At 54.3% G+C, this 24,856-nt stretch overlaps 7 protein-coding genes across 7 annotated transcripts; 5 read left to right on the forward strand and 2 right to left on the reverse strand.

Moving 5' to 3' along the window:
• Positions 1 to 750: 750 nt before the first annotated feature.
• GLRG_10395 (aldehyde dehydrogenase) lies at positions 751 to 2,517 on the forward strand (the record flags this gene model as incomplete). Its single annotated transcript, XM_008101080.1, has 2 exons — positions 751 to 2,319; positions 2,389 to 2,517. 2 exons carry the CDS (start codon positions 751 to 753, stop codon positions 2,515 to 2,517), a joined length of 1,698 nt encoding a protein of 565 aa, XP_008099271.1.
• Positions 2,518 to 4,592: 2,075 nt separating this feature from the next.
• Positions 4,593 to 6,085, reverse strand: GLRG_10396 (uncharacterized protein; the record flags this gene model as incomplete). Its single annotated transcript, XM_008101081.1, has 4 exons — positions 4,593 to 4,766; positions 4,820 to 5,585; positions 5,644 to 5,824; positions 5,893 to 6,085. 4 exons carry the CDS (start codon positions 6,083 to 6,085, stop codon positions 4,593 to 4,595), a joined length of 1,314 nt encoding a protein of 437 aa, XP_008099272.1.
• A 787-nt stretch (positions 6,086 to 6,872) lies between these two features.
• Positions 6,873 to 7,995, forward strand: GLRG_10397 (RNA recognition domain-containing protein; the record flags this gene model as incomplete). Its single annotated transcript, XM_008101082.1, has 4 exons — positions 6,873 to 6,921; positions 6,977 to 7,102; positions 7,158 to 7,273; positions 7,342 to 7,995. 4 exons carry the CDS (start codon positions 6,873 to 6,875, stop codon positions 7,993 to 7,995), a joined length of 945 nt encoding a protein of 314 aa, XP_008099273.1.
• Positions 7,996 to 11,224: 3,229 nt separating this feature from the next.
• On the forward strand, positions 11,225 to 11,975 carry GLRG_10398 (uncharacterized protein; the record flags this gene model as incomplete). Its single annotated transcript, XM_008101083.1, has 4 exons — positions 11,225 to 11,227; positions 11,490 to 11,521; positions 11,573 to 11,619; positions 11,842 to 11,975. The coding sequence occupies 4 exons, from the start codon at positions 11,225 to 11,227 to the stop codon at positions 11,973 to 11,975; spliced, it is 216 nt and encodes a 71-aa protein (XP_008099274.1).
• Positions 11,976 to 14,525: 2,550 nt separating this feature from the next.
• On the forward strand, positions 14,526 to 16,830 carry GLRG_10399 (uncharacterized protein; the record flags this gene model as incomplete). The annotated part of the gene is made up of 3 exons (XM_008101084.1): positions 14,526 to 16,485; positions 16,539 to 16,677; positions 16,734 to 16,830. The coding sequence occupies 3 exons, from the start codon at positions 14,526 to 14,528 to the stop codon at positions 16,828 to 16,830; spliced, it is 2,196 nt and encodes a 731-aa protein (XP_008099275.1).
• An 829-nt stretch (positions 16,831 to 17,659) lies between these two features.
• On the reverse strand, positions 17,660 to 18,618 carry GLRG_10400 (proteasome A-type and B-type; the record flags this gene model as incomplete). The annotated part of the gene is made up of 2 exons (XM_008101085.1): positions 17,660 to 18,346; positions 18,493 to 18,618. The coding sequence occupies 2 exons, from the start codon at positions 18,616 to 18,618 to the stop codon at positions 17,660 to 17,662; spliced, it is 813 nt and encodes a 270-aa protein (XP_008099276.1).
• Positions 18,619 to 19,449: 831 nt separating this feature from the next.
• GLRG_10401 (uncharacterized protein) lies at positions 19,450 to 24,268 on the forward strand (the record flags this gene model as incomplete). Its single annotated transcript, XM_008101086.1, has 3 exons — positions 19,450 to 19,551; positions 19,627 to 20,281; positions 20,334 to 24,268. 3 exons carry the CDS (start codon positions 19,450 to 19,452, stop codon positions 24,266 to 24,268), a joined length of 4,692 nt encoding a protein of 1,563 aa, XP_008099277.1.
• Positions 24,269 to 24,856: the final 588 nt, after the last annotated feature.

Below are 24,856 nucleotides of genomic sequence, written 5' to 3' on the forward strand. Positions count from 1 at the left end.
TTCTCTCCGCCTTGGAATGTAAATTCCGTTAAGAGCACTGCTGACCATCATCTGATGTGGCCTATCCGCTCATGAACGAACGCTTCTCCAGCTTGGCACTGAGGGGACTGAATTTATGACAACCATCTACTGCCGGCGTCAGATGTAACCCACGATCCAGCCCCTCAACAGTCCAGAGCGAAGAGGTGTCCCGAAATCGTTGCGACCTGCCACGAATGACATGACCGTTGCGATACCGGAGCGGCCCGTGTCGTGCTCAATCCGAGCATCTGGGCAGGTGGAAGTGAGGGGAACGCTGCAGCCCGGAGCTTGGACCGCTTACTCGTAGACAGAGGTAGGTTGCTGAAATACTTTGCGACGCCACCAACCTTAAGCTTCAGACGACGCTGAGGTCCAGAGTATAAAACATATATGCTCCTGGCTGTGCCGATCTCATTCAACTTCGGATCCCTCACCCCTCCTTCAAAGCCTACTCCAGCGGTGGTCGGGCATCGATACAACAGCGTGAGGAGAAGGGATAATCTCCCTGTTAAACCCCGCGTTGAGACGCGCCTTGCCAGCCCTACCCTTATCGCCAGCTACCGGATAGGCATTGCTCTTCTCGGGATTTCTTGCCTCATACGACACTACACAATACCCATTTCTCCCTTTTCTGGCATCGTAAAGGTGTACCTGATGCGGAGGCATACGATCGCCCAACCCGCCGGGGAAGACTATTCCCACCGACGAAGGGTGTCTTTCTCGCCAACCATGAACAGCGCCGCAACGTCCCCTTTCGTCGGCACATCCATCGCGACAACCAGCAACTCCTCTTCCGACTCGACTACGAGAAGTAACACCAATAGTCTTGTCATTCATGGCCCGCCTCCTGTGTCGCCCTCCTTTCAGCCTCCCTTCAAGCTTACAGACGTAGACCTGCTTCGCCGCGATTGCCACGTCCACGGCGAGTGGGTTGCTTTTCAAAATAACAAGCGTTATGCCATCCTCGACCCGGGTACCGGCCGCGTGTGGGCGACCTGTCCGGACAGTACCAAAGACGATGTTCATTCCGTCATCAAATCATCCTTCTCCGCCTTTCAGAGCTTTTCAAGAACGACTCCGGCTCGGGAACGCGCGCGTCTGCTGACCTCCTGGAATCACCTTATCCTTGCCAGCCGTATGGACTTAGCCACCATTCTCGTACACGAGACAGGAAAGCCGTTGCATGAGGCACTCGCTGAGGTTGACTATGGGGCCAGTTTGGTCCGCTGGTTCGCTAGCGAAGCCGAGCGTCTGGACCCGGTTCCTCAGTTGCCATCGCCGGCCCCGTCGCCGACCACGTCGCCAGTACCCTCCCCTCCGCCCGACGACAGCGCCGCTCCAGCCATCTCCGCGCGTGGCACCAGCGCATTTCCGAGAAGACGAGGCGCAATACTCAAGCAACCGATCGGTATCGTCCTTGCCCTGGTTCCATGGAGCTTTCCCCTCGCACTTACCCTCCGGAAATCGGCAGCGGCGATGGCTGCCGGTTGCACCATCATCGTTAAGCCGTCATCCGAAACCCCTCTTTCGGCGCTCGCTCTTGCCTGCCTGGCCGACCGTGCGGGGTTTCCGGCCGGCGTGCTCAACGTCCTGACGACAAGCCTGGGGAACACACCGGCCGTGGCCGAGGCGTTGTGTATGCACCCCCTCGTCAAGGCCGTCAGCTTCACAGGAAGTACTCGGATAGGGAAGCGAGTCGCGGTATCTTGCACCCGAAATCTAAAACGACTGTCCTTGGATTTGGGTGGAAATTGTCCATTCATTGTATTCGACGACGCGGACCTTGAGCAGACGGCCAGGGACCTTGTGGCCCTCAAGTGGCGGCATGCGGGACAGGTCTGCGTGGCGCCGAACCGGTGTTATGTGCATCGGCGCGTATACGAATCGTTTTCGAGCTTGCTGATAGCTGAGGCCGCAAAACTGAAGCTCGGTCACGGTATGGCCAGGGGGACTACTCTTGGGCCACTGACGACTATTCGGGGACTATACAAGGCGGAGGCGATGTGTAAGGATGCCATCGACAAAGGTGCCACTATGCTGTTTGGTACGGGAAGACGAGAGCCTGGGGATGGTTACTTCATGGCGCCGACTGTGTTGGGGAGCATGATGGATGAGATGCTGATGTGTCGGGAAGAGGTATTCGCGCCGATCCTAGGGCTATATGTGTTCGATACCGAGGACGAGGTAACAAGCTGGGCGAACGATACACCAGTCCAATTAGCTAGTTACGTTTTTACCAAGAACCCCGACAGACTCTGGAGGATGTTTGAGCGACTGGATGCTGCAGTACTTGGCATGGTAAGTCTGCTAGACCCTCTATCCTCACCGCGCGCGCTCGGCAGAAGCGGACGACTGACCGTCGTACAGAATACGGTTAACTTGGTCTCGGAAGTGCGCGTCCCAACTGGAAGCAATGGTAATGGGTACACGCCGACGCAATCCACGGCCCTAGACGAATTCTTAATTACAAAGGCAGCCGCAATGTTACCCTCGTAAACGATTTGTAGGAATAGGTGTAGGATAAGAGCCTTGTTATTACCCCAATCTAACTACGATATACCGATAATTCCAGTGGTGTCATGGAGTTGATCAGTTCTGTAGCGTAACATTATAGAAAGTCCTGATATTCCTAGTACTACGGCTGACCGTGTGCAACAATATTATCAATACGTATCTCCTCAAAAAGAAATACATTTATTATCTCTGCCATCTTTTGCGTTCAAACCACAGCTCCCGGTAAGTGGCTTTCTCTGCCCACGTCCTGTGCTCTGCGTTGTTCACCCCAATATGTTGTAGGCTGAAGCACAAAGGAAAGGGCAAAGGCTGGTCCTACCGCCCGAGGCCAGAACTGGGCATTGATAATCTTAACTGGTGTCTATACGTTCGGCTCCCTCTTGCGTAGAGTAGTCTCTCATCAGTTGTTGACTGTCGTGTTCGCATGAAAGCCTCAGAGCTCTCTGACTTGAGCGGTATCCAGTTTGCCACATGCCGGGCCCAAAGAAATACTTAATGTTTCCAACGCCGACGAGCACGCATGTTTATTTTTGCCGAGTTGCCCCATGCATTCAAAAACCAACATGCCTGAGCATATGGCTGACAAGCGACTCTGTCATCTCTTCCGATGTCGCTGGCGTATTTGTATCACAGTCCAAGTCATGCGCGATTTTAGTTGGTCTACCAGAGACCCAAAGTACGTGATAGTATTGAAGAAGAAGGTGATGGAGGGGGGATAGGATACTTTTTACCCTCAAGACGCCACAGGATGACGCATTTCTTCGGCCGCGCAAATCATTCCACGGAGCGCAACCTAACCACTGAAGCTAGGTTCAACTGATATTTTCTGCATTCGATATTCGGCACATCAACGCCATACCTCGCTACTATGACCGGTAAACGTGCGACTGAAACAAACGGTGTTTCCTGTATTATTTGGGAATTTCAAGGATAGATGTCAACGTTATGTCTGATATCTAGAGAAAACCTCGCCGATAGACATGGTACAAAGCTGGACTTGATGAAGGTTGGCAGGGTTGGATAGGAGAGTTCATATCTTCTGATAGAGTTGCCACAGCTTCACTGTTTGTTTAATTTGAGTGATACTTCGAGAACTAGCGCGACGCGTTTATTTTTGGAGTGTATGCAACGGTATCCTCTGCGACAGTTTGACAAATCCAAGATCACGGTCGAACTTCAACATAATGAGGCACCGAGAGGAAATTAACGTTGAAACATACGGGGCATATACTAGTTAGTGTCCCTGTGACTTACGTATGATTGACTCGATCTGTGTCGTTGTGAGCTGTTTTTGAAGATAGCATGTTCAAAACGCATCCCGAGATCAAATCCACTGTGCAATGATTGCAAATATTGACAAGAACACATAAATTACCAAGGCGTCGCGCGTTGATACAGAAATATTGATCGACTCCGGGGTAATTGTGGGCGGAGTCAAGACAGCCCAGCATACATGTGAAGCTATACTTGTTGATGTGGGCCCCATACTTAGTACATATGTATCCATACATGCATATCTCACTCTGAGCTGCCTTCTTATAAGTCAACCGGAGGGAGATCCCCTCAAGGAGAGTTCTTCACTTCTTCATAGATGAATTCATATGTTCAGGTGCGATTGATGCCAAAGGATGACCTCAAGGGAAGACCCATCTATGTACCCCGTGAAGACTCGAGGTTGGCTTTACACCTGCTCACCGTGTCTTCTTCAGTTGAAAAGAAGTCGCCTTCCAGGTTTCGCTTCGTCCCACGTGTCCATTGTCAGACTAAGATCATCTGCCCGTCGTTACCTCTGATACCCAGGGCGGCCATGGTACAGCAGCTAGGTTAGCACATGCGAATTGCCGTTCCGGGTTGATGGGTAATGAAGCCGATGCGCAGAGACAGATGTCGCGGTCTATGAACGCCAAGGTCACATATGATATTTCTGTATCAATTTGAAGAGATCAAAACCTCTTTTGCCAAACCACCCTAACTCCTCTTTTGATGCACAGTGCGTAGGAAATGTCAACACGTAAAGACTACATACACACCACCACTCGACTCCTTATCCTCAGGATCTAGAGGTCCTTCGAGCGCATCTTCTTGAGACGCATGCCACCCTCGAAGACGCCACGGTCGACGGCGGCGGCGACAGTAAGAGTACCGCCGATGATGGCGCACAGACCAGTGAGGAAACCAGTAAAGGTCTTGGCGCGCTCTTCTCGGTTGATAACCTTCATAGGTGAGATATCCTGAGAACTCCCATTAGTGACGAGGCCGAAAATGAGGGGCTAGGAGAACCTACGTAGGAGAAGAAAACTCCCGGAATACCGCCACGAGAGTGAAGGCGCTCCTGGTGTCCTTCGGCGGCGTCGTCACCGCCAGCCAAGCTACGCTTGTGGCTCGTCACAGAGTACTGATGAGTCTCGACGCTGCCATCGTTGCCCTGGCCGAGAAGACCAAGACTGGAACTGTCGTCGTCCTGGTAGGCGGTCGACTTCTGCCAGTTGAGGGCGAGATATGAGGTGGGCACGATCTTGACAAAGTACATGAAGTTGTAGTTGGGGTCGTTTGTGTCTTGGTGAGTGTTGTCGAGGGGGTTGCCGTGGTGGTTCGTCCAGGCGTATGCACGCTTGCCCATCTTCTTGGTGACCTGATCAGGCAGCTGGGGACCGAAGCGCAGGGAATGAATAGTGTGAGTGAAGTCATGCTGGGCGTCGGCGGGGGTGTCCCAGTAGTTTTTGAGGTCGTGGACGTGCATGTTTCCGTTGCTGAAGCTGCGGCCAGGGGCAAGGTGGAAGTTTCCAACAACCCTGTTAACACGCAGATTGCCCTCGATGCGGCATCCCTCCTGACGTTGCTCCTCCAATCGCTCGGCGTAATGTTCGCGGGTACACTGCTCGACGCCCTCGCCCTTGCCAAAAGCCCACGAAGCCTGCGCGTATGCCTCTCTTACTTCATCGCAAGTGTTGCAGCAGCCAGGCTTCTGCGCGTTCGGGGGGGCCTGGGCGCCGTAGCAGGGTCCGCAGTAGTTGGGGTCCAGGTGCTCAGCAGAGTCGTCGCGGGAGTGACTTTGAGAAGTTATCAGTAAAGGTATTGGCAGTATGATGGGAGACAGATGCTTCTTACAGATCCAGGGCCTTGATGTCGATAACGCCGCCTCCCTCCTTCCGGGGGCGAAGGCGAACCTTGTTGACGCCGTGCATGACACCGTGCTGCTGCTCGCCGGAGACGTCCATGACGTCCAGGGTGAGGAGCTCGCAAGGCATCTTGGGGAAGGTCATGTTGAGGTGGATCTCCATACGTTCGCCTGTGCCAAAGGCGCATTAGCTCTCGATGTCCTACCGGACTTGGAGGTCGTTCAATGAAGGCTCATACCTCTTCCCTTGTCCACAATCAACTCAGAGTGGATCTCTATCCTCCTGTAGTCAGCCCATTCTCCCCAGGCCAGCCAGAATACAACGATCAACGACACGATGGTGACAATTCCACCGGAAGTTGTGCGAATGCGCGCCTCATCGACCGTCTTCGTGAAGGCGTCGAGCCTTGTAAACCTTGACTTTGCCGGCATGGTAATGTTCGAGAACCAGGAGAAGAGTTGTTGAGAGGGCTGGCTGTCTGTCACAAGTTGAAGCAGCCTCGCGTGCCCGTTTCCCTTGTTTAATGGGGGGAGGGAATCAAGCCAAGTTTCGTACTTTCGCGGCAATGCGCCAAGAACAAAAGAGCAAAGAAAAAGAGTGGCGGGAGGGGGAAGAAGATGATTTCAGGAAGTGATCAACCCCACCTGAGTCATGAGAAGTAAAGTCAACGCTTCAAGAAGTTCTCGAGGTCGGAAATCACGAAGAAAAAGAGAGTGGTCTCACAAAGTCTTGGGAGTTGAACAGCCAACAGTAGAGGCCACCTTCACTTATCTTCTGGCCACGCAGCCCGTCCAGTTCCCCGTTGCGCTAAAGGTGAACCTTCCTCAGGGGTCCCGCATGGTGCAGTGTGTGGGTCCCTCTTCATGGGTAATTGTCGGCCGTCGGCCAATGGAACACTATCGTCCTTCTCTCAAAGAATCCAGAAACAGGATGGCCCGTGCTCAAGCTGCGATTCCCCACTGTAAAATCCCAGCCTGGCAACCAAGGCTGAATGAAGTGCCGTGCGTTTGATCGAGAAGTCAACTTCAACCACCAAATTATCAACATCGCGCCGTTTGTTCAACAGCCGAGATCTGCATTCAGCACGTTATACTAAGAACCAACCAACGAGAAACAGAAGCTGCGGGATATTTTTCAAGCCAAAGCCGAAAATACATCGTCAAACATCCAACTGAACGTTTTCCTTTTGAGGGATTCTTCTTCCGACGCATCGCCAAGATGTCGAAACCACCCTCTCGAGTCGTTTTTGTAGGAAACATCCCATATGGTAAGTGCCAATTGTATTCGAAGAGAACGAATAAATATATTTAGTGTTTTCCCAGGCCTTTCCGAGGAACAGATCAGCGACATCTTCAGCAGCGCAGGCAAAGTCCTTAACTTCCGCCTCGTCTATGACCGTGAGACTGGACGGCCAAAGGGTTTCGGCTTCGCGGAGTATCCCGACAACGGTAAATACCACCACGAGTTCTCGGAAAAGTACAGCAGGCTAATATACTGATACAGATTCTGCGGCATCCGCGGTCCGCAACCTTAACGATTACGAGATTATGGGTCGGAAACTGAGGGTCGATTTCTCCAACGAAGGAGGCAGCGACGGCAACGATGACAGTCATGGACATGTGAGTTTAGGAGTATAGCTCGGCTTTCAGATTCAATCCGCTGTTGAAGCTAACATCTTGATAAATAGCAGGGCCGAGATGGTGGTAACCCCTCTTACGCCTCGAACGGCTATAACCCGGCCGCGCCTCCGGTGCAGTCGAGCACGCTCCCTCCTTTACCAGCCGGCAAGGAGCTCCCCCCCAACGTGACTGCAACCGACGCCATTTCCCGCACGCTGAACACGCTGCCCCCCTCACAGCTCCTGGACATCCTCACGCAAATGAAAGCGCTCGCCTCCTCTGATCCCGCCCGAGCGACGGAGCTCCTTCAGCAGGCGCCGCAGCTGACCTACGCCGTTTTCCAGGCCCTTCTGCTGATGGGCCTTGTGTCTCCGGAAGCAATCCACTCCGTCATCGAAGCTGGCGGCGCGCCCTCCGCGACCCCGGCCCAGACCGCACCAGTCGGCTACCCGCCTCAGCCTCCCGCGCCAGGTTTCCCCCCAGTGGTTGTGCCCGGTGCCACCAACACCCCGCCTGTCGTGGGCACGCCGTACGCGCCGCCCCCCCAACAGGCTCCTTACGGCGCGCCACCCCCGCCACCCGCGGCGGCCCTGGGCCAGGACCCCGATGCGCTCATGCGGCAGGTTATGGAGCTGCCGCTGGAGACGATCAACATGCTGCCCGAGGCTGAAAGACAACAGATCCTGGCGCTCCGGGCAACTTTTGGAGGCCAGAGACGATGAGTGCCGAATCTTCTTCCTCGCGCATGCGCAAGCTCAGCCGATCGGGTTGTGAAGCAAATGTGGCCTGGAACCATCCAAGCTGGTTTATTTTTGGATGGAAATGCCACCGCACGCCCACTTCAATGAGGAAGAGGCGGTGTTCCGAGCCGGCTTAGCTTTACACCGAAGATCGGGATCACTGGGTCAGCGACCACGCACGATGGAGCTTCCCGTAACGAACTCTTACCTTGCAGACGAAGCGGCTTTGGGGACAAAAGGCGGCCTATACGAAGCTATTCTTGGTGAAGGAAAGAAATAGGCTAAGATATCCTGGAGGGGCAACCATAGGGACCTAGCGAGCAACAGGGTCGTTGTACTCCTCCTCAGCTTTAAGTTGTTGGCCCTCCAACCACTTCTTAACTCGGCCCACCTCGCCACCAACGATGGCGAAAACTTGACCGAGAACCTGGCATCTAGGCCTCGGTAGGTAAAGAAAATGGAAGGACCTTCCCGGGCGTGTGGGGAGGCCAGAAAGGTGACGTTAGGTTGATGATGGCGCGTGTACATGTACTGCGCCTCAGAAAACCGGAGGGTCCTGGGAATGGCGGGGCCGAAGGGAATGTGTGTTGGTGGTCGTAAGGGTATGCATACAGATACGAGGCAGGTCACGAGGACAACCCGCCTTGTCTAAATATACCAATCTCCCAATGAAGAACCTTTTGGTGGGCTTGTCCATCTGACCAAGACCCGATGCTCCTGTGCGGTCGTTGTCGGAGTTGACGTTGGTTCCATATTGTTGGCGGCCAGCTGCGTTCGAGTGGTATTTTCTTTGCGGGAGGGGATATGGGCGGGGTTATCTGCGGCTGCGGCTGCGCCTGCGGTTGATTGACTCCATGTGACGTTGACAAACGATGGATTTGGCGCGGCGGGTAATCGAAAGGAATACGGAGTACTTCGCATCCCAACAACGGCGCACGCGCCCGTCCAAAACGGGCGGCAGACGAAGACGGGGCGAGAGAACATGGGCGATGCTGGACCGGGTTGCGACGTATCCGACACTGGTGAGCAACTCTAAATCACCCTACCTTACAGGGCGACTGGATGACTAGGTAGGGGGAGGTTGGTTCCGTGAGGATGCCTCTGGTGGGTACACAACATTGGGGCTGTGAAGACCTTTGCGTGCAAACCAGCGTGGCCGCTGGGCAGATCGGATCGGCCCTGGACCGAGTTCATGCCTTGCGACTGTCGTCAAGGAAGTCTGTATATGATATAGAGCTCGGGTGAGTGAAGACTTGCAGCGATTGTGTGGTTTAGATTGTGTACCTAGGCAGCTTAACACGCTACCCATTTACGATGTAAGTTTAGTTACGCGAGCAGGCTGCATCACCATCCAGTCGCCGCTACGCTGTAACAGTATTGCAGACAGAAAGATGGGCAATAAGTTGAGGACATACCGGCGTTGCGGGAGAGATGGGAAGTTCTAACCGGGCGCTTGGTTGGGGTCGGTTGGACCCGATGGCAAGAAACACACATGAGATGGGATGACATGTGTGGACTACGAATACAGCAGTCTCTGTTCCGCGCCCGGTCCAGGCAGACAAAATGCTCTCTCATCGACCGTTACTTCAACGCGATTCGCGTGTCTGACGGCGTATCTGTAGTATACGACTCCCCACCTGTTTTACTGGGCGGATTCAATCAATGTGGTGTGTATACTCTGTGGGCGATCCACCCGTGCGCCAGTGTCTGCGCGAAACAGCTACATGTCTCACAGACGCTAGAAGCCCCAACGGGAGCGGAATTGAGGTCCTGGATTCGCACTTGCATGGAGAGGCATGGAGGGCGAAGGAGGCCGACAGAGCAGAGGATGAGAGACGGGAGGGGAAAATTGGGAGGCCCGAGAGCGTCATCTGCACTGCGGGAAGATGATTGTTTTGCAAGAGCTACCTCGATTCTTCTTATGCAGAGGCCGAAGCAGCAGTAAAGCCGGGGCCGCTGAGATGGGTTCATCTGAGGACGCCTCGGATCCAACGAATGAGTGAACGGTATACCTACGTGTAGAAGGTCTCGGGGGGATCGCGGTAGCGGGCTGAAACAAGTTATCAGTTGATACGAAACTTGACTGGAGGTGCAAGAATCCGAAATTAAGAGATGAAGGGGAGGAGAAGGGCCGTCGAGAGGTTATGCAGGTCCGCGAGTTCCCTGCAGCTCTCTAAAAGTTGACATGTGAATGGCCAATGAATGGGTGGTGGTGCAGTGTGTTCGCATACGATTCATAGTGGATGTGCGCGGGGAGCAGGTCCGGCTCTCGTTGGGCCTCCAGGATCGACGCAGGAGCGAGCCGCCATGTAATTTCCGCAGGCAAATGAAGATTGAATATTGTAATTTTCCCTGCCTTGGATATTCGGCGTATGCAGGTCATCTGTTTGCTAAGAAAATTTCTCTCGAGGGGTTCCGCCTTGCATCTTTGTTCATGCTTCCCCAGAGAAACAAAAGGAGGGTCCGCACATATTGCCATTGCTGCACTACTGCACGCGCAACGTCGTACCGAGGAAGAAGGTTGCAACGGAGCATGGCTATGGTGATCCCCATTGGAGCGGCGGGTGACACCTAAAAGGACAGAAAGGGCGGGACGCAATTCGAAAAAGGATTCGCCATGATATTGAACCTGCCAGGTGACGAGCTGGATCAATGGAACGCGGGGATGACTTCCCAATCCAGGGACATGATGCTGCAAAAGGGCGGGAAGCGAAATAATTAGAGGCCGCTCGGGGTGGAGGACGACGGGTAATGGGACATTGCCATGTGGGAGAAATAGACGGCGCTTACTACAGGCTGGTAGCGAGAATGAGATGGGCGAGGGATGACTGTGCGAAAAAGAAGTTATTATCATGCCATTGTTTGTTGCTTGTGAGGCTATCGTCAATCGTCAATCGGGGATTCGCAGCGTAAAGCACCACGTCTTTTTCTTTTCACTGTCATGTGGCACCCTCTCGTTTTCTTTGTCTTGGCGTCGTGACGTTCCACTGTTGACGGGGCAGTCAAGGCGCAATGGGCAAGCCCGGGGCCCAAAGCCGAGAACCCAAGGTGTGTCTCATGTAATGCAGTGGTTCTGCCGTCAACACGTGATTCGAATTGGACGGGTCTGATGATCAAGACGACACATTGCTATGTTTCGTTGCTTGAAGAGCTTGAAGAGAGCTCCGCACCAGCTCCGTAATTCTGGAGTCAACACGGATCCGCATCGCAAATGGTCAGTCGAACAGGGAGTGGGACCTGGTGTCTTGCTTTGCATAGCCGGGGTTTGGACAGCAACAATGGTGCAAGTCATGTGCATAATTGTGGCTGTTTTGGTGGAAAGATTTGGGAGGTGCAGGTCGGTGGACCGATGGAACGGGCAAAATAGAATGACGAAGTTGAGAAAAGAAGCCTGCGCGGACAGGCAGAGTCCAGCCAATAACAGCAGCAAGTGTGTTGATTACTCACTCGATTGTCCGTACAGATTTCTAGTGCAGCGCGTGCCAGCCCGTGTTCTCGCCCGTGCTGTGTAAGTGCCGCTTCGTTGTTGCTAAAGTTAGGACTTTTGGCCATCCGCTAGCGTAAGGAGAATGACGAGAGACGCAAATCTGGGGCAGAGAGTCCTTAGTAAGTCACCGTCATGTTGTAGTACACTAATAACGAGAAGCAACATTATATGCTGAGACGGGCAGTGATGAGCAACACCTGAATCCTGGGGATCGCTGTGTTTCATAGCACACACATCGTTGAGGTGACATGCTTTCAAGTGAAGGAGGTGTGTGTTCCTGAGGGAGGAGGGCTTCTGCTTCCATACCAGACTGACTGACTGACTGACTGACTGCTGCCAAGTCGAAGAGGTCGCCGCCTGCGCCGTCATGCAAGTCGAAGCAAGGCCACCTGACATGCTCGGCGATGATGAATGCCTAGCGCATCTTTACATCATGACGCTGAGCGCAAGGCGACGCGGGCTGTCGATGAAGTGAAGCACGGATTGCGATCCTCTCGTACCAGACGTCTTCTACTCTGACCTGAAGTTGGCCGTCCGTGGGCCATGACTACAATCACCGGAATCATCGATGCGTGCCGAATCGTGTCAAAGGCCAAGCCGAGCGCCGTACGACCGAACAGTCGCAGGTCATTGGATGTGCCCCGACGAACTCGCCTGATCGCCACACCGGCCCAGTTCCTTAGGCTACATACTCAATCGGCATGGCTCAACGTAGCCATCGACGGTCTAGCCTCTGTCCCACAGTAGACGTAGATGTATGCAAAAACGGACTGTGGCAGCGCTATCATTTGCCACGGACGACGCCGCATAAGCATTGACCGAACAAGGTGACAGTGGCAGAGAAGAACTGGAGACGTGCTGTTTCCGGCTCAAGCGCAAGGACGCTGGATCGCAAGGTCACAGGGCTTAGGAGGTCGAAGGGGGCGTCACAGGTGGGATGTGCCGACAAGGATGAGGGGAGAAGGGGGTTTCGACAGGGGAAGATGAAGAAGAGGAGGAGGAGACGGACGAGAAGGGTAGGGGAGGGGAGGGGAGGGAGGGAAAGAAAAGAAGAGACGAAGAAATAAAATAACATAAAAATGAAGAAGGGAAATTTGGAGCTTAAAGTTAGTATATCGATGACATTACTGTGCGTGTACCTATGGCTCAACCTGCCAATACTACTACCTACGGCCTGCTAGTACCTCACATGTACCTGCACCCCAGACGACGCTACCTAGGGGGCAAGGCATCAAATACCTACGCAGTAATACTAAGCGCTGTCTCGTATCTGTACAAAGGTTCCACAGGTAGGTAAAAGAGGCCTGGATGATGAGTCTGCACCACCCAACACTAGATTGAGAGACGTAAGTACTATGCAAGTACTTTTGTGTCTTGTGGGCCTCCTCTTGTGATACCTTCTCCTGTTGCTTTCCCCTGCTTTTGTGGCTCGCATGGGATGCCCTGGACGATGTCGTGGCTGCGTTACCAGACCGGAGTGTAAATACATGGTGTTATCCCATGCTCTCCCTGCGAGCTTCGGGTAAGTACCTGCACGTATGTATCTCCGTCTGCTGTACTGTACCTACCTACCTAATGTAGTACCTCGGGTACCTACCTTCTTCCCCTAAGGTAGGTAGGTACATTGCGCTGCTAAAGATGCTCAGGAGGTCATCCCTTTAGCGTTGCAGCTAGTGCTAAGCCCAATTCGGTCTGTTCGCTCCGTCCCCACGATCGATTGGGCCACTCGCTCCCGTCCCTACCTAGGTGGCTGCCTACTTTAGGTGTCTACCGGTTGGCCAGTCTAAGGTATAATGTACCGTTTACTGACAGCTGCATGCAGAGTCCTCTTTCCATCTCACTGTCCGCTGTAGACCTGCAGTGTTCAACTCATGTAGGTACACATCAGTACATGCAACGGCATTCCCAGCACAAGTTCAGGCGTACCGTATTGGCTTCTTTCCCTCCTGCGCTCTGTTCATTCCCGTTCCCTTTCCTTTTTGGTATTTTTATTTTTATTTACTACATAGTATTATTATCTTTTATTCTCGCTTGCTTCACACCACCCACACTCTTACCACCGCTACCGCTGCTACCTATCCCCCGCCAGACGCCCTAGCTCCTGCTTCTCATGACCTTTCCCCTCGTATCCGTCCGATTCTGGGGGAAACAGAGATAGATCGCTTCTTGCTTCCCGCTTCACTTCGCTTCACTCTCATCATATCCTATCCCCTTCCCTTTCTTCTTTCCCCCCCTTTCTCAACTGCCCGTGCCCGTGTCCCATACCTATCTGCCTTTTGCGATAGTTCGGCACGTACGAATACTATTACCAGCCCAACCCAACCTTCGAGAACAAACCGTCCCGCTGCTTGTGTGCTCTTGGCCCGAGACCACACCCACTCACTGGACTTGGCTCGACACGACCTCGGGTTACCTCAGGTCGTTCGTCTCTCGCCTCCTTCAGACACTCTTTTTGTCTTTCGTCTTTCGCCTTCTTTATGGCTGCTGCGCCTTCTTTGCTACCCACCAGACCTAAAACGGACACACCTGCCCTTCGCTAGTGTCTTGCCTGTTTCTAAAGAAAGACCACTCTACGGATACATCCTCATTGCCAATAGCACCGCCCAGAAAATCATCGACGACGACACTCGTTCATCTCCACGTCGAGATTCCACCTCCAATTGTTCCTTCTAACTTTCGACTCCTCAGCCTTAACATACTCGCCGGCCTAGTTTCGATCCTGACTCACTCCTCGTATGTGTGTTTAGTGGCATTCTCGGCAGCCACACCCACCACCTTTACAGAGACCTGTTATTCGACCTGCACATTGCATCCTCCTAGTGTCTGGACTGACGCCATAAACGATCTTTCGGCCAAGACTTGACCTACACCCCCAACATTCCAACCACCAACCACTTTTTTGGGCCCGCCCAATCTCCTGATCGATCAGGTGTCGACTCTCCCAACTTGATTCACGACCAGAACGACATTTGAATCGCGTTGCATGGGAACATAAAGCGAGTCGCGCTCGAGATCCCGACCGACAATGTCGCCGCAGCGCCCCAACTTCATTGACCTTCGCGCGCCTTCGAGCATGTCCAATGTGTCGAGACCTTTGCGATCCCCAAGACTTCACGTCGCCGGCGAGGCGCCCCCTGAACTATCTCCTCTCGATGCGTTCGCCCTACAGAGTCGTCTCCTTGCGAGGCAGCTTCAGGCTGCCGCCAACGGTGAAGGGAAGCGCGTGAGTCGACTGCCGCCTTTGACCACAGAGAGCCCGTTGGTCGTCCAGGGCCGGTCAGATTATTTCCGCTCCATGTACGATTCAGGATCGGAGGATGTCGCTCTCCCTGAACTTCAGAACCCCGGGTATGGATTGAGAACCGAAGTGGAGGACGCCTTTCCGTCCGAGAAGGACCGACCCGTGTCAGTACATCCTCGAATGAGCCGAATCCCGCCCACGCCCGACGAAGGCGTCCCTTTGCCATCACAGCCGCCGTCCGAGACGATGCGTGGACGACCTTTGGATTCAACGGCAGAAGGTCAAAACCACATGTTCTTTGGTGCCAGGAGGGAACAGTCTCCGACACCCTTGGAACATCCCTCTAGCGACTCGCATCTGCAAACTTCGCCCCCTAGAAAAGACCGCTCATTACCTATGCATTCGCCTGCACGATCGCGCGAGAACTCATTGACTGGATCGCCCGGCAAGCCGTCCAATGGGCACTCGTTTGATGGACCAGGACTGGCACCTCCACGGCCCAACTTTAGTGCGCGATCCATGACTTCCATGTCTTCGCCACTCGATAACTCGACAGAGGAGATGAGCAACTCGATTCAGTCCATGCCCGCACGAAAACTATCGAGCTGTAGCGTTTATGCCATGTCGACGACCTCTCCAAATCTCAACCCTGGCCCTTTCCAACGCTCGCCATCCGTCTGCTCCGATGCCTCGTTGCCTCTGCCGCGGCCATCCTTCAATTTCTCAAGACCCATGAGTCGCGCCGGTACTCCTGGGTTAGAAACTCCAACGCGTCAGGCATCATCAGACAGCCAGCCGTCTTTCATTTTTGCGAACGACGATTCGGCCAACACTCCTGTTAGTATGAACAGCGAAGGCTTCCCCGACTACTTGCCGGACGATGGCAAGGCCGCTCCGTCATACATCTACTCCAAATACGCCCTTCCTCGAGGCAAGATTGTTCAAAGATCAGTTCCTCTGGACACCCACCCTCAGGCATCCATCCAGTATGAGCTCCCCATGACGCTTCCGAGCAACGTCCAAGCCATCCAGCATGGAGCGCCCCCTTCACCCCCGACCAGGCCGTCCAGCTCAGGGGAACCTGATGACCTCAGCCTGGCCAAGCCGTCATTTGATTATGGGAAGCAGAGCATGGACCGCGGCGGCCCCGCACCACAGCCGTCCCCAAACCCCAGTCGTCCTTCCACCGAGAGCCGGGGCTCAGAGGAAGACCCAAGGGGTCGTGCTCGCACCTCCCCAGTTTACGAAGCTGCTGCCCGAGGCCAGACTGCCATGTCAACGGCCACCAGCGACTCTAACAGCACTCTCAAGGCGCCGCGCTCTCTGGCTTCGGGCGCCCCAACAACATCTGAGATGACCCCAGAAGAGCACTTGGCCAAAGGCATTGAGTGCCACGAAAACGGCTCGGTAAAGGAGTCGACCTACCACCTGCGACACGCGGCTAAGGGAGGCAACCCTACAGGTATGCTTCTGTATGCTCTGGCATGCAGACATGGGTGGGGCATGCGGCCTAACCAACGAGAGGGTGTCGAGTGGCTGAGAAAGGCCGCTGAATGCGCCAGCCTCGAGATTGCTGATGACGAGGACCATGTCAAGGAAGGCAAGTTTGTCGATGCCATGGAGAGACGAACCCGTAAGGCGCAGTTCGCCCTGAGCATCTATGAACTTGGCGTGAGCCATATGAATGGATGGGGCATTGAGCAGGACAAGGCTCTAGCTTTGCGATGCTTCGAGATTGCCGGATGTAAGTTGCAACCTCATTGTTCCGCCAAAATACGGCACTGACCAGAAGAACAGCTTGGGGTGACGTTGATGCACTGGCCGAGGCTGGGTTTTGCTATGCTCAAGGAGTTGGGTGCAAGAAGAATCTTAAGAAGGCAGCTGGCTTCTACAGACAGGCCGAAGCCAAAGGGATGAACATGGTCGGCAACAGCTGGTATGTATTGCTTCTGGTTTATCAAGGGGGACGCAATATTGATATGTGCCTCACAGGATTCATAAGTCGAAGTACAATGAGGACGACACGACCAACAAGCCTCGCAGCAAGTCTAGAGGAGGACGGACTATGTTCGGTATCAAGACTGGTTAGCGATAAGTCTTTGAAGTTCTTCCTGCTCAAACCGTCTAGCGGCATTTCACGGATCATGACCACTGCATCAGCACATCACCTTCATACCCCTTATCTTCGGAGTTCTGGGAGGCTGGCTCTGAGGAGTGCAGCTTTTGTTTTGTTTTGTTTTTTGGGCATTTAAATCTGATGGCTGGGAATTGTGCCATTTTCTGCATTCAACCAGTGCCATGAAAAGAATGTGGTCAGAGAGGGGCGTGGATGGTTTCAATGCAAGGGATTGAGGCGCCTATGGTTTTGCGTCACAAGGGGGGTCGGAAAGTGATGGGAAAGGGCCCTTTTAGCCTTGATTAAACATACTTGGTTCCTGTTTATACATACCACTTTCGTCACTGGGAGGCAGCGATCCAATCGCTCCTTTCTTAGGGGTTCCTTTTGTCGTATAAGAAATAAAATAGAGAGCTCTGCCCGCCTTCTTAATTACGGGCAGCAGTATCGATGGGCAATGACTTACGAGACCTCTCTCTGCGTTTGCGCCCCTTCACATCGCCCATGTGCTGTTCTTGTTTCTGAAAACGGTCGACTAAATACTGAATCTTACCTGTTTATGGTGACTGTCTTCACTGAGGCTTGATATGGCCGCTGTTATGGGTAGTCATACGTCTGGTTTTGGTGATATCTCGATTGTGAACCTGTGTCTCAATGCACCGAGGGAGGGATAACAGCTTGTATCAATCCCATCTATTGCCATCATTGTATTGGTACAGAATCCTCCCGTTTGGGGATTACTTCATTCGCAACCCGTCGGATGCCCTCGTTTCATGAAGAATAAAAAAGAAAAGCCATCTGCTTAGGTATCAACCTCCATCTCCTCGCCGGCCGGCACCTCTGTTACGCTAACATAGCGGCCAATCTCATTCTTCTTGATGATCTTCTCGTTAAGCACAGCGGTGGTGCCCTTAGGGAAGGCGTAGCTCTTGAGCTTGGCGCTGCGCTCGTTGGGCTTGACAAAGCCGCGTTTAAGTGTAGTCTTGTCCTTTGTGATGATGGCGACATCAACATTGCTTCCGGAGCCGAGGTCGTTAAAGATACCGGCCTGAATGGCCTGGCTGGCGAGCTCGACGGCCTCGTCCTGGGTCAGCGAAGGCTTCCACTTGGTCTCGAAGACGGACATAGCGGCCAGCGAGCCGGATCCCATAGTGACGTAGGGGAGCTTGTCGGTGGAGCCGTGGGCGTGGACGGTGAAGAGGTGGGTGCCTGTAGGGTCGACGCCGGCAACGACTAGATAGGCGCCAATATGACCCTGATACTGGAAGAGGTGCTGCTTGAGCATGGTCATACAGGTGACGACGCGGGGCTTGCGTCCCGTGGAAAGGGAATGGAGCTCGAGGTTGGAGGAGATGATTGCCGTCGTGAACTCTGTATCGGCGGCGGTGCCGGCACCCGCACACCAAATCTGGGGAGCGATGTAGTGCAGCTTTTCGCAGTTCTTGTCGGCAACAATGGGGCCCGAAGTGGCTCTTGTATCGGCGGCGATCTAGGGAGTTATAAGCGTTAGTCACTGTAGTATGGGAGGTGCAGTAGGTTGGAGGGAGGGTGCTCTCGAGGGCGAGGCGGAATGGATAAGGAGCCCCTCGGAAAGCGCTTTAAAATAAGAAGCAGGGAAACAGGAAGACCACTAACCACTACACCGCCGTCAAATATGCATCCTACGATGGTGGTACCTGTGCTCGTCGCCTTGGGGAGCGGAACGCCTCTAGCATGGAGGGCCGCATTGCGGTTGTAGTTGGAGAAGTCGAAGCCAGGCATCGTTGCTGACTTGTCTAGGCACCCCGGGAGGTTTTTTCAGGATATCTACGTCGTCAAATTCGTCGAGGTTTTCGCGTTCATCAGTCGTCGGTGATGTCTGGTTTGAAGGGAATGTCCTTTAGATGTGGGGATCGAGCGAGGTTGAAGGTGGACGTGGGAGCTGATGACGAGGCTAAAAGCTGCCTTCGATGGCCGTTGCCGCTGTTTGGGAGGGGCCAGGAGCTCATGCAAGGCACCCCGACATATCCAACAGAGCTGCCTGGTGGAACTTGATTGGCCAAGAAGCGCCCCCGGATCCAAGCTCACTGCACGTGACTCGGATCTATGGTGGATTGGCAGGCGAACGGACCAAGAGCAGAGAGCTACGAACCTGGAATTTTTAGGTAGACAATTGCCAGACGAGCCCAGGCAAGAGCAGAAGGTGCAACAATCTTTCTTCCAAGGCATATCTCGAGTGGCGCCTTCGCCTTGTTACCAATTGCACTGTGTTTTCACGCTTGAGAATTGATCCAATCCTCTGTTTCTTCCAGTCACGGCACTTGGGAAAGTTCTGTTGGGTTCTGCAAGCTTCTCGCCTCTTACTTTCCTTTTTTCTTCTTCGTTTGTTGGCGAACAATTTGTTTTTTTGCGACAGCAGCAACAACAGCGGCAGCAGGCAAACCTTGCGGCTACAGTAACCACTACATACCCCGGCAAGGCAAGGGGAGGGTAAAAAAGGAAACATTCCTAGAGAAAAAAGTCCCTATAAACAACACGGCCCCTCCTGTTAATGCGAAGGACGACCTTGACTTGCAGGTCCTCCCTCCAGAAGCCGGTCACGTCGCGACAGTCATGGCTTTCAGCTTCGGAAACCAAGGGAATGCCATGCTTGGAAGCACGGCTGGGGGCGGAGGACTGAGCCAAGGCCCCGAGCTGGAGGTGATCCAGACCGAGGTGAGATCTGGTCACCGACACCGTCGATGCCACTGTCTATTGCAAGTTCGAGGCTCACCATGTAAATCTATTCAGGCGCTTGGTTTCAAGTCGATTGCCAGCGACGCGAAGCTCCGGCTTACCTCTGCGTGGTCTCCCCCACCCGCCGATACGGCCTCGCTCATTAGCATCGCCGTCCGCCGCGGCCTCGTCGCCGCGGCAGGCCCCGATGGCATCACGATCGCGTCGACCGAATCCGTACGCAAGGGCTTCGAGACCGAGAAGGAGGGCGACTCCGACGTCCGCGCTTTCGAACCTCAGGGCAAGCTGCCCATGCCCATGAGGGTTTCGCAGCTCGCTTTCAGCGCCGACGAGAACTACCTGATCCTTTCCGCCGAGAGCGGGGGCGGGCTCGCTGTCTACGAGGTAAATAGCCTGCTCCAGGGCGGTACAAAGGCTGCGTTCGAGCTTGCGACGAACGGCGAAACGTTGAGGACTCTTATTCCGAACCCCACAATCGAGAAGGCGGAACTGTGCGCCATTGTAACGAACAATGGCAACCTGCACATCGCGAACCTGAAGGAAAGGCAACTCAGCAATTCGCTCAGGGCGCAAGTGAGCTGTATAAGCTGGAGCACGAAGGGAAAGCAGCTGGTAGCGGGCTTGGCGGATGGCACCATCCTCCAGATGACCCCCGAGGGCGAAGGAAAGGGCGAGATCCCACGGCCACCGAACGTGGCCAACGCTCACGGTAGGTTTTCGCCGTCTGGTACGCGTCGTTGTTAGGAACTAATCGGCTTCAGTCTCTTCTCTGAGTTGGTTGGAGAACCACCTCTTCCTCGCGATTCATACTTCAACGTCCGAATCCCCTCCCACTTCAGTTTACCACATCATTACAAGAAAGATGCCGTCAGATTTTACTTTCCAAAAACTTACCGACCCTGTCGACGCCTTTGGCGCCGAGAAGACCCCTCACCACTCAATACTGAGACTGAAGGACTTCCCCCCCAACCTGCAGGACCTCCTGATTGTGGCGTCTACCGCCTCGCCAGACATTGGCCTCCTGAGCAGGGCCAAATCGCCTTTGACAGCTGACCACCCAGTAGACACTGCCGGCGTCTTTACCACAACAGAGTTAGCGGATGACTCTAAACGCGCCTCTCTTCCCATGAATGAGAGCTTCGACACAACCTTTCCTATCGGTGTCGCCCTCGATCTCTCGAGCAAGGATAAGGTTTACAAACCCCTCCCTGCAGATGAAGAGATTGAGGACTCTCCTGGCCCGCTGCCAGGCCTGTGGGTGCTGAACAACGAAGGCGTGTTAAGCGCATGGTGGATCGTGTATGAAGAATCCATCAGGCAAGGCATGACTTATCCCGGCATGGCCGCACTCGACACTTCTGCGCCACCTGTGGTAGCCTCGTTAACACCGGCACCAGCAGCGGGCGCATCCGCCTCAGACAAGCCAGCCTTCGGTACCCCTTCAAGCACGCCGGCATTTGGCTCAACTTCTTCTCTAGGCTCGGCACAGAAGCCCTCACCCTTCAGTGCCAGTGGGTCTAAGATACCCACATTTGGCGGCTCTTCAACGCTCGGTGCGAAGGTTTCACCTTGGGGAAGTGGCACCACCCAAAGTTCCACCACGCCTGCAGCTTCTACCGGTTCCGCCTTCGGCAGCGGTGCCTTTGGTGGCACCTCAGCAGCATCCGGCTCTGGGTTTAGCCAGTCATCTGCCCCTAAGTCAGTATTTGGCAGCGGCGGCGCGTTTGGGAGCCCCTCTGTCTCTTCCTCAAGCCCTGCGTTCGGCCAACCGTCATCGATTGGCTTTGGTCAGTCGTCGGCACTCGGGCAAAAATCATCACCGTGGGCATCAGGGGGTGCATCTAGCTCAACTGCGGTTGCGTCACCGGTGTTCGGCCAATCCAGCTTCGGCAGTCTTGGCAATTCTGGCGCAAGGAGCCCCTTTGGTGGCGCATCCGACTCGACCCCTAAGGCTACTCCAGCTTCTGGAGGATTCGCCAGCTTTGCCAAATCTAGCGGATTTGCTTCGCTTGGTAACAAGAGCAACGAGGGTGGAAGCGTGTTCTCAAGCAAGCCCTCGTCAAGTCCCTTTGGCACAGGTGCTCAGCCGTCTACGACCTCAAAAGAGACTGCCTTCCCCCCGCCAAGTTCGAGTGGCCCTGCGACTAGCAATCCGTTTAGCCAGCCGTTCAAGCTGGGAACCACCTTCAAAGCCGACCCCTCTGCGAATGACGATGATGAAAAACCCTCTACCCCTGGTGCTGGTGGATCGTCCCTCTTCGGCAGCAACTTTGGTTCTGCTCTCGGAGATGCAGAGAAGAAGACTCCTCCCAGGGACCAGGGAACGGACACGACGGATGAGACACCTAAGGCGAAGTCGATCTTCAGTATCGGTCAATCGACCACCCCTACAACAACTCCTGCACCCTCCAAATTTGGCTTCCCGTCAGCGACTATCACAACGTCGGCCCCAAAGAGTGGTTTGTTCGGCTTCCCATCGCAACCAGCCACTGGGGGTCTATTCGGCTCCGCAAGGTCCGCCGAGAAGACGACAGACATAAAGATCGAATCCGAACAGAAGTCTCTAAGTGACGCTCCTCTGCCCCCTGAATCAACAAGCAAGAATGAGTATCCGCTAGGAGAATCTTCGTCTTCCTCGGGCACAGGCAATGCTCCTTCAGATGGCGGAAGTAAGCCTTCCCCCAAGGTGGACAATGCACCTCTGCCTCCCGATTTTCTATCGATGCCAAAGGCCAAAACGCAAGAAGCCGCAGCCGCACCGCTGACTTCCAGCTTCCTCGGGCCTTCCAAGCCTCAGGGAAGCACCACCCCAGTCGATGAGGCACCGCTTCCACCCGACTTCCTTACGCCCAAGCCAGGCAAAGCTGCAGAGTCCACCACACCTTCTGAGGCGCTACCGTTGCCAGCGGATGATAACTCCAGGTCTTCTGCGGAGCCGGAGCTGGGGCCGGAAAGGCCCAAATCAACGGCGCCGGCCACTGCTCCTGACTTCTTGAAGATGCCCAAGCAGTCACTTTCGTCAGCAACCTGGTCGTCTACGCCGCGGGGAAACACTCCTGCAGTTGATGACGCCCCATTGCCTCCGGACTTCTTGTCCAAGCCTAAGGAAAATGCCCTGCCTCCCATTCCGACTATCCCTGAGAGTGAACACGGCAGTGATCTTGAGGACGAAGACGAAGAGGACAATGACGGTTCTGAAGGCAGCGGCGTGATGGTCTCCAAGGACCTCAGTCCATCTATGACGGCAATGACGCCTACAGCTGGCATGACCCCGCAGAGCTCATTCGGTGGGGTGAGCAGCAGCACCTACTCCATTCCACGCACCGAGGAGGAGAGGCCACGAGCATCACTGTTTGGCGACCTCAGCCGCAATGCTCCCATGTTCCCTCGCCCCTCGCAAACCAGTCCTCGTTCTCCCAGTCCGGTCAGAGGGGGTGCTGTACCAGGACGCATGCTGCGTCAGGAGTCGGCTCGTTCGGTTAGCGCCCCAGGCATGGCATCCCAGATCCTTGCGGCACAGAAGAAGCAGCCTTCTCAGATGGGCTCGTCGATTATTAGCAATAAGCCTGCCGAAGACCACTTCATCTCTCAGCAGAGAATTGCGCGTCAGAGACGTCAGGCAGAAGAGACCAAAACGCTGGAGGACGAAGAGGACGACGAGATTCAGAAGATTCTTGCGTCCAAGATTGAGCCATCACTCAAGTTGGACGACTTCATTGCACATTCCAACGTGGTACCATCGGCCAAAGAGACTATCCCAGCCCAGGTTGAAGCTGTGTACCGTGACATCAATTCGATGATTGATACACTTGGTCTGAATGCCCGCTCTCTGGCCAGCTTCCTCATGGGACACGATATTGGCTTCAAGGCGGGCGGTCGACACAAGGAAGACCTCGAGGACCCCGACAGCTGGGTTCTTTCTGAGATTGACGAACTTGGGGAAGTTATTGACAGATCATTGGCCCAAGATCTCGAGGAAGGACGTGTCCACGATGTTGAGGAGAAGCTTGAGGCTTGCAACGAACTTGCCCGTGAGATGTCTCGCCTCCGCTCGAAGCAAGACGACCTGAAGAAGATAATCATGGTCAAGACGGACCCGGAACAGGCCGACCTCAACCGCACACTGCCTCTGAGCGCCGAACAAGCCAGCCAGCAGAATGAACTGCGCCGCGAATACACAAACTTCACGAAGCTGCTTGCCGAAGCCGAGGAGGCGCTGACGATTCTCAAGACAAGGATCGCCGCCACAAGCAGTGCGTCTGGCAAGGGCAATTCCAACATGCCTACTGTTGAAGCCGTCATGCGCACCATCAGCAAGATGACGAGCATGGTGGAGAAACGTTCCGGCGATATTGACGTCCTGGAAAACCAAATGCGCAAACTCCGGCTCTCGTCTGTCAACAGCCGAGAGGGCTCGCCGATGGTCACGCCTCAAAGGAATAGCCGCTCTACCATGTTCTCGCCCGAACGAACGGCCATGGCCTCGCCCGGCACCCTGCGCCACTCCTTCATGTCGTCCATGGCCTCGTACGGCGGCCGTGCCACGCCGCCCCGCAAGAAGTTGAGCGGGTTTAGCGCAGAAGAGAAGTCGGATCTGATGGCGAAGCGAGCTAAGCGCCAGGCCGTGCTAAACAAGCTCAAGGCCAACGTCGAGCGGACAGGTGTGAGCGTGTGGGCAATGGAGGACATTGAATGAGTGGTTTGAGGGATGATACGACCAACAGTGGAGTTAACGAAGCAATGGGCCTTGATATTGTGAAGCGTAGATAGTGTATATCGTAATGTACAATCAAACTAGTACTCAGCCCCCCACTTGCATGTCTCCAAATTCAAGGACAGACAAGCCCGTAGTGACCACAAGACACTTACAAGTAATGTATATACATCACCAATCAATTTAAATATACTTCACTCGAAACTACCACTCCAGTAAACATAAGTCAATATTCCACCAGCCCAGGCAGCATAAAACAACAACACTTTGTTATACTTTCTATCTCCTTAGGGCTGCCTACCAACACTCACCCACCCCGTGCTGTTGGACGTTGGTGACAAGAATATGGCCTTGTGCCGTGACGTCCGACTGAATGACTTATCAACTCGGTCTCGCTGACAAAACAACATGGTTGCCGTTGCACCGCTTTCGCCCGTTTCCATTCCTCGCTTGACTGCATGCTGTCGGAGTAACAATCGCTCTACTTTCCCCTCCCGTGTTGGGCAGTCGTACGCGGCGGAGGCGCACGCCAGCTGGAATTAGATGTGTCTGGTCATTCCAAGCTCTTCC

This window comes from Colletotrichum graminicola (genome assembly GCF_000149035.1).
Source record: "Colletotrichum graminicola M1.001 genomic scaffold supercont1.60, whole genome shotgun sequence".
Classification (NCBI taxonomy): domain Eukaryota; kingdom Fungi; phylum Ascomycota; class Sordariomycetes; order Glomerellales; family Glomerellaceae; genus Colletotrichum; species Colletotrichum graminicola.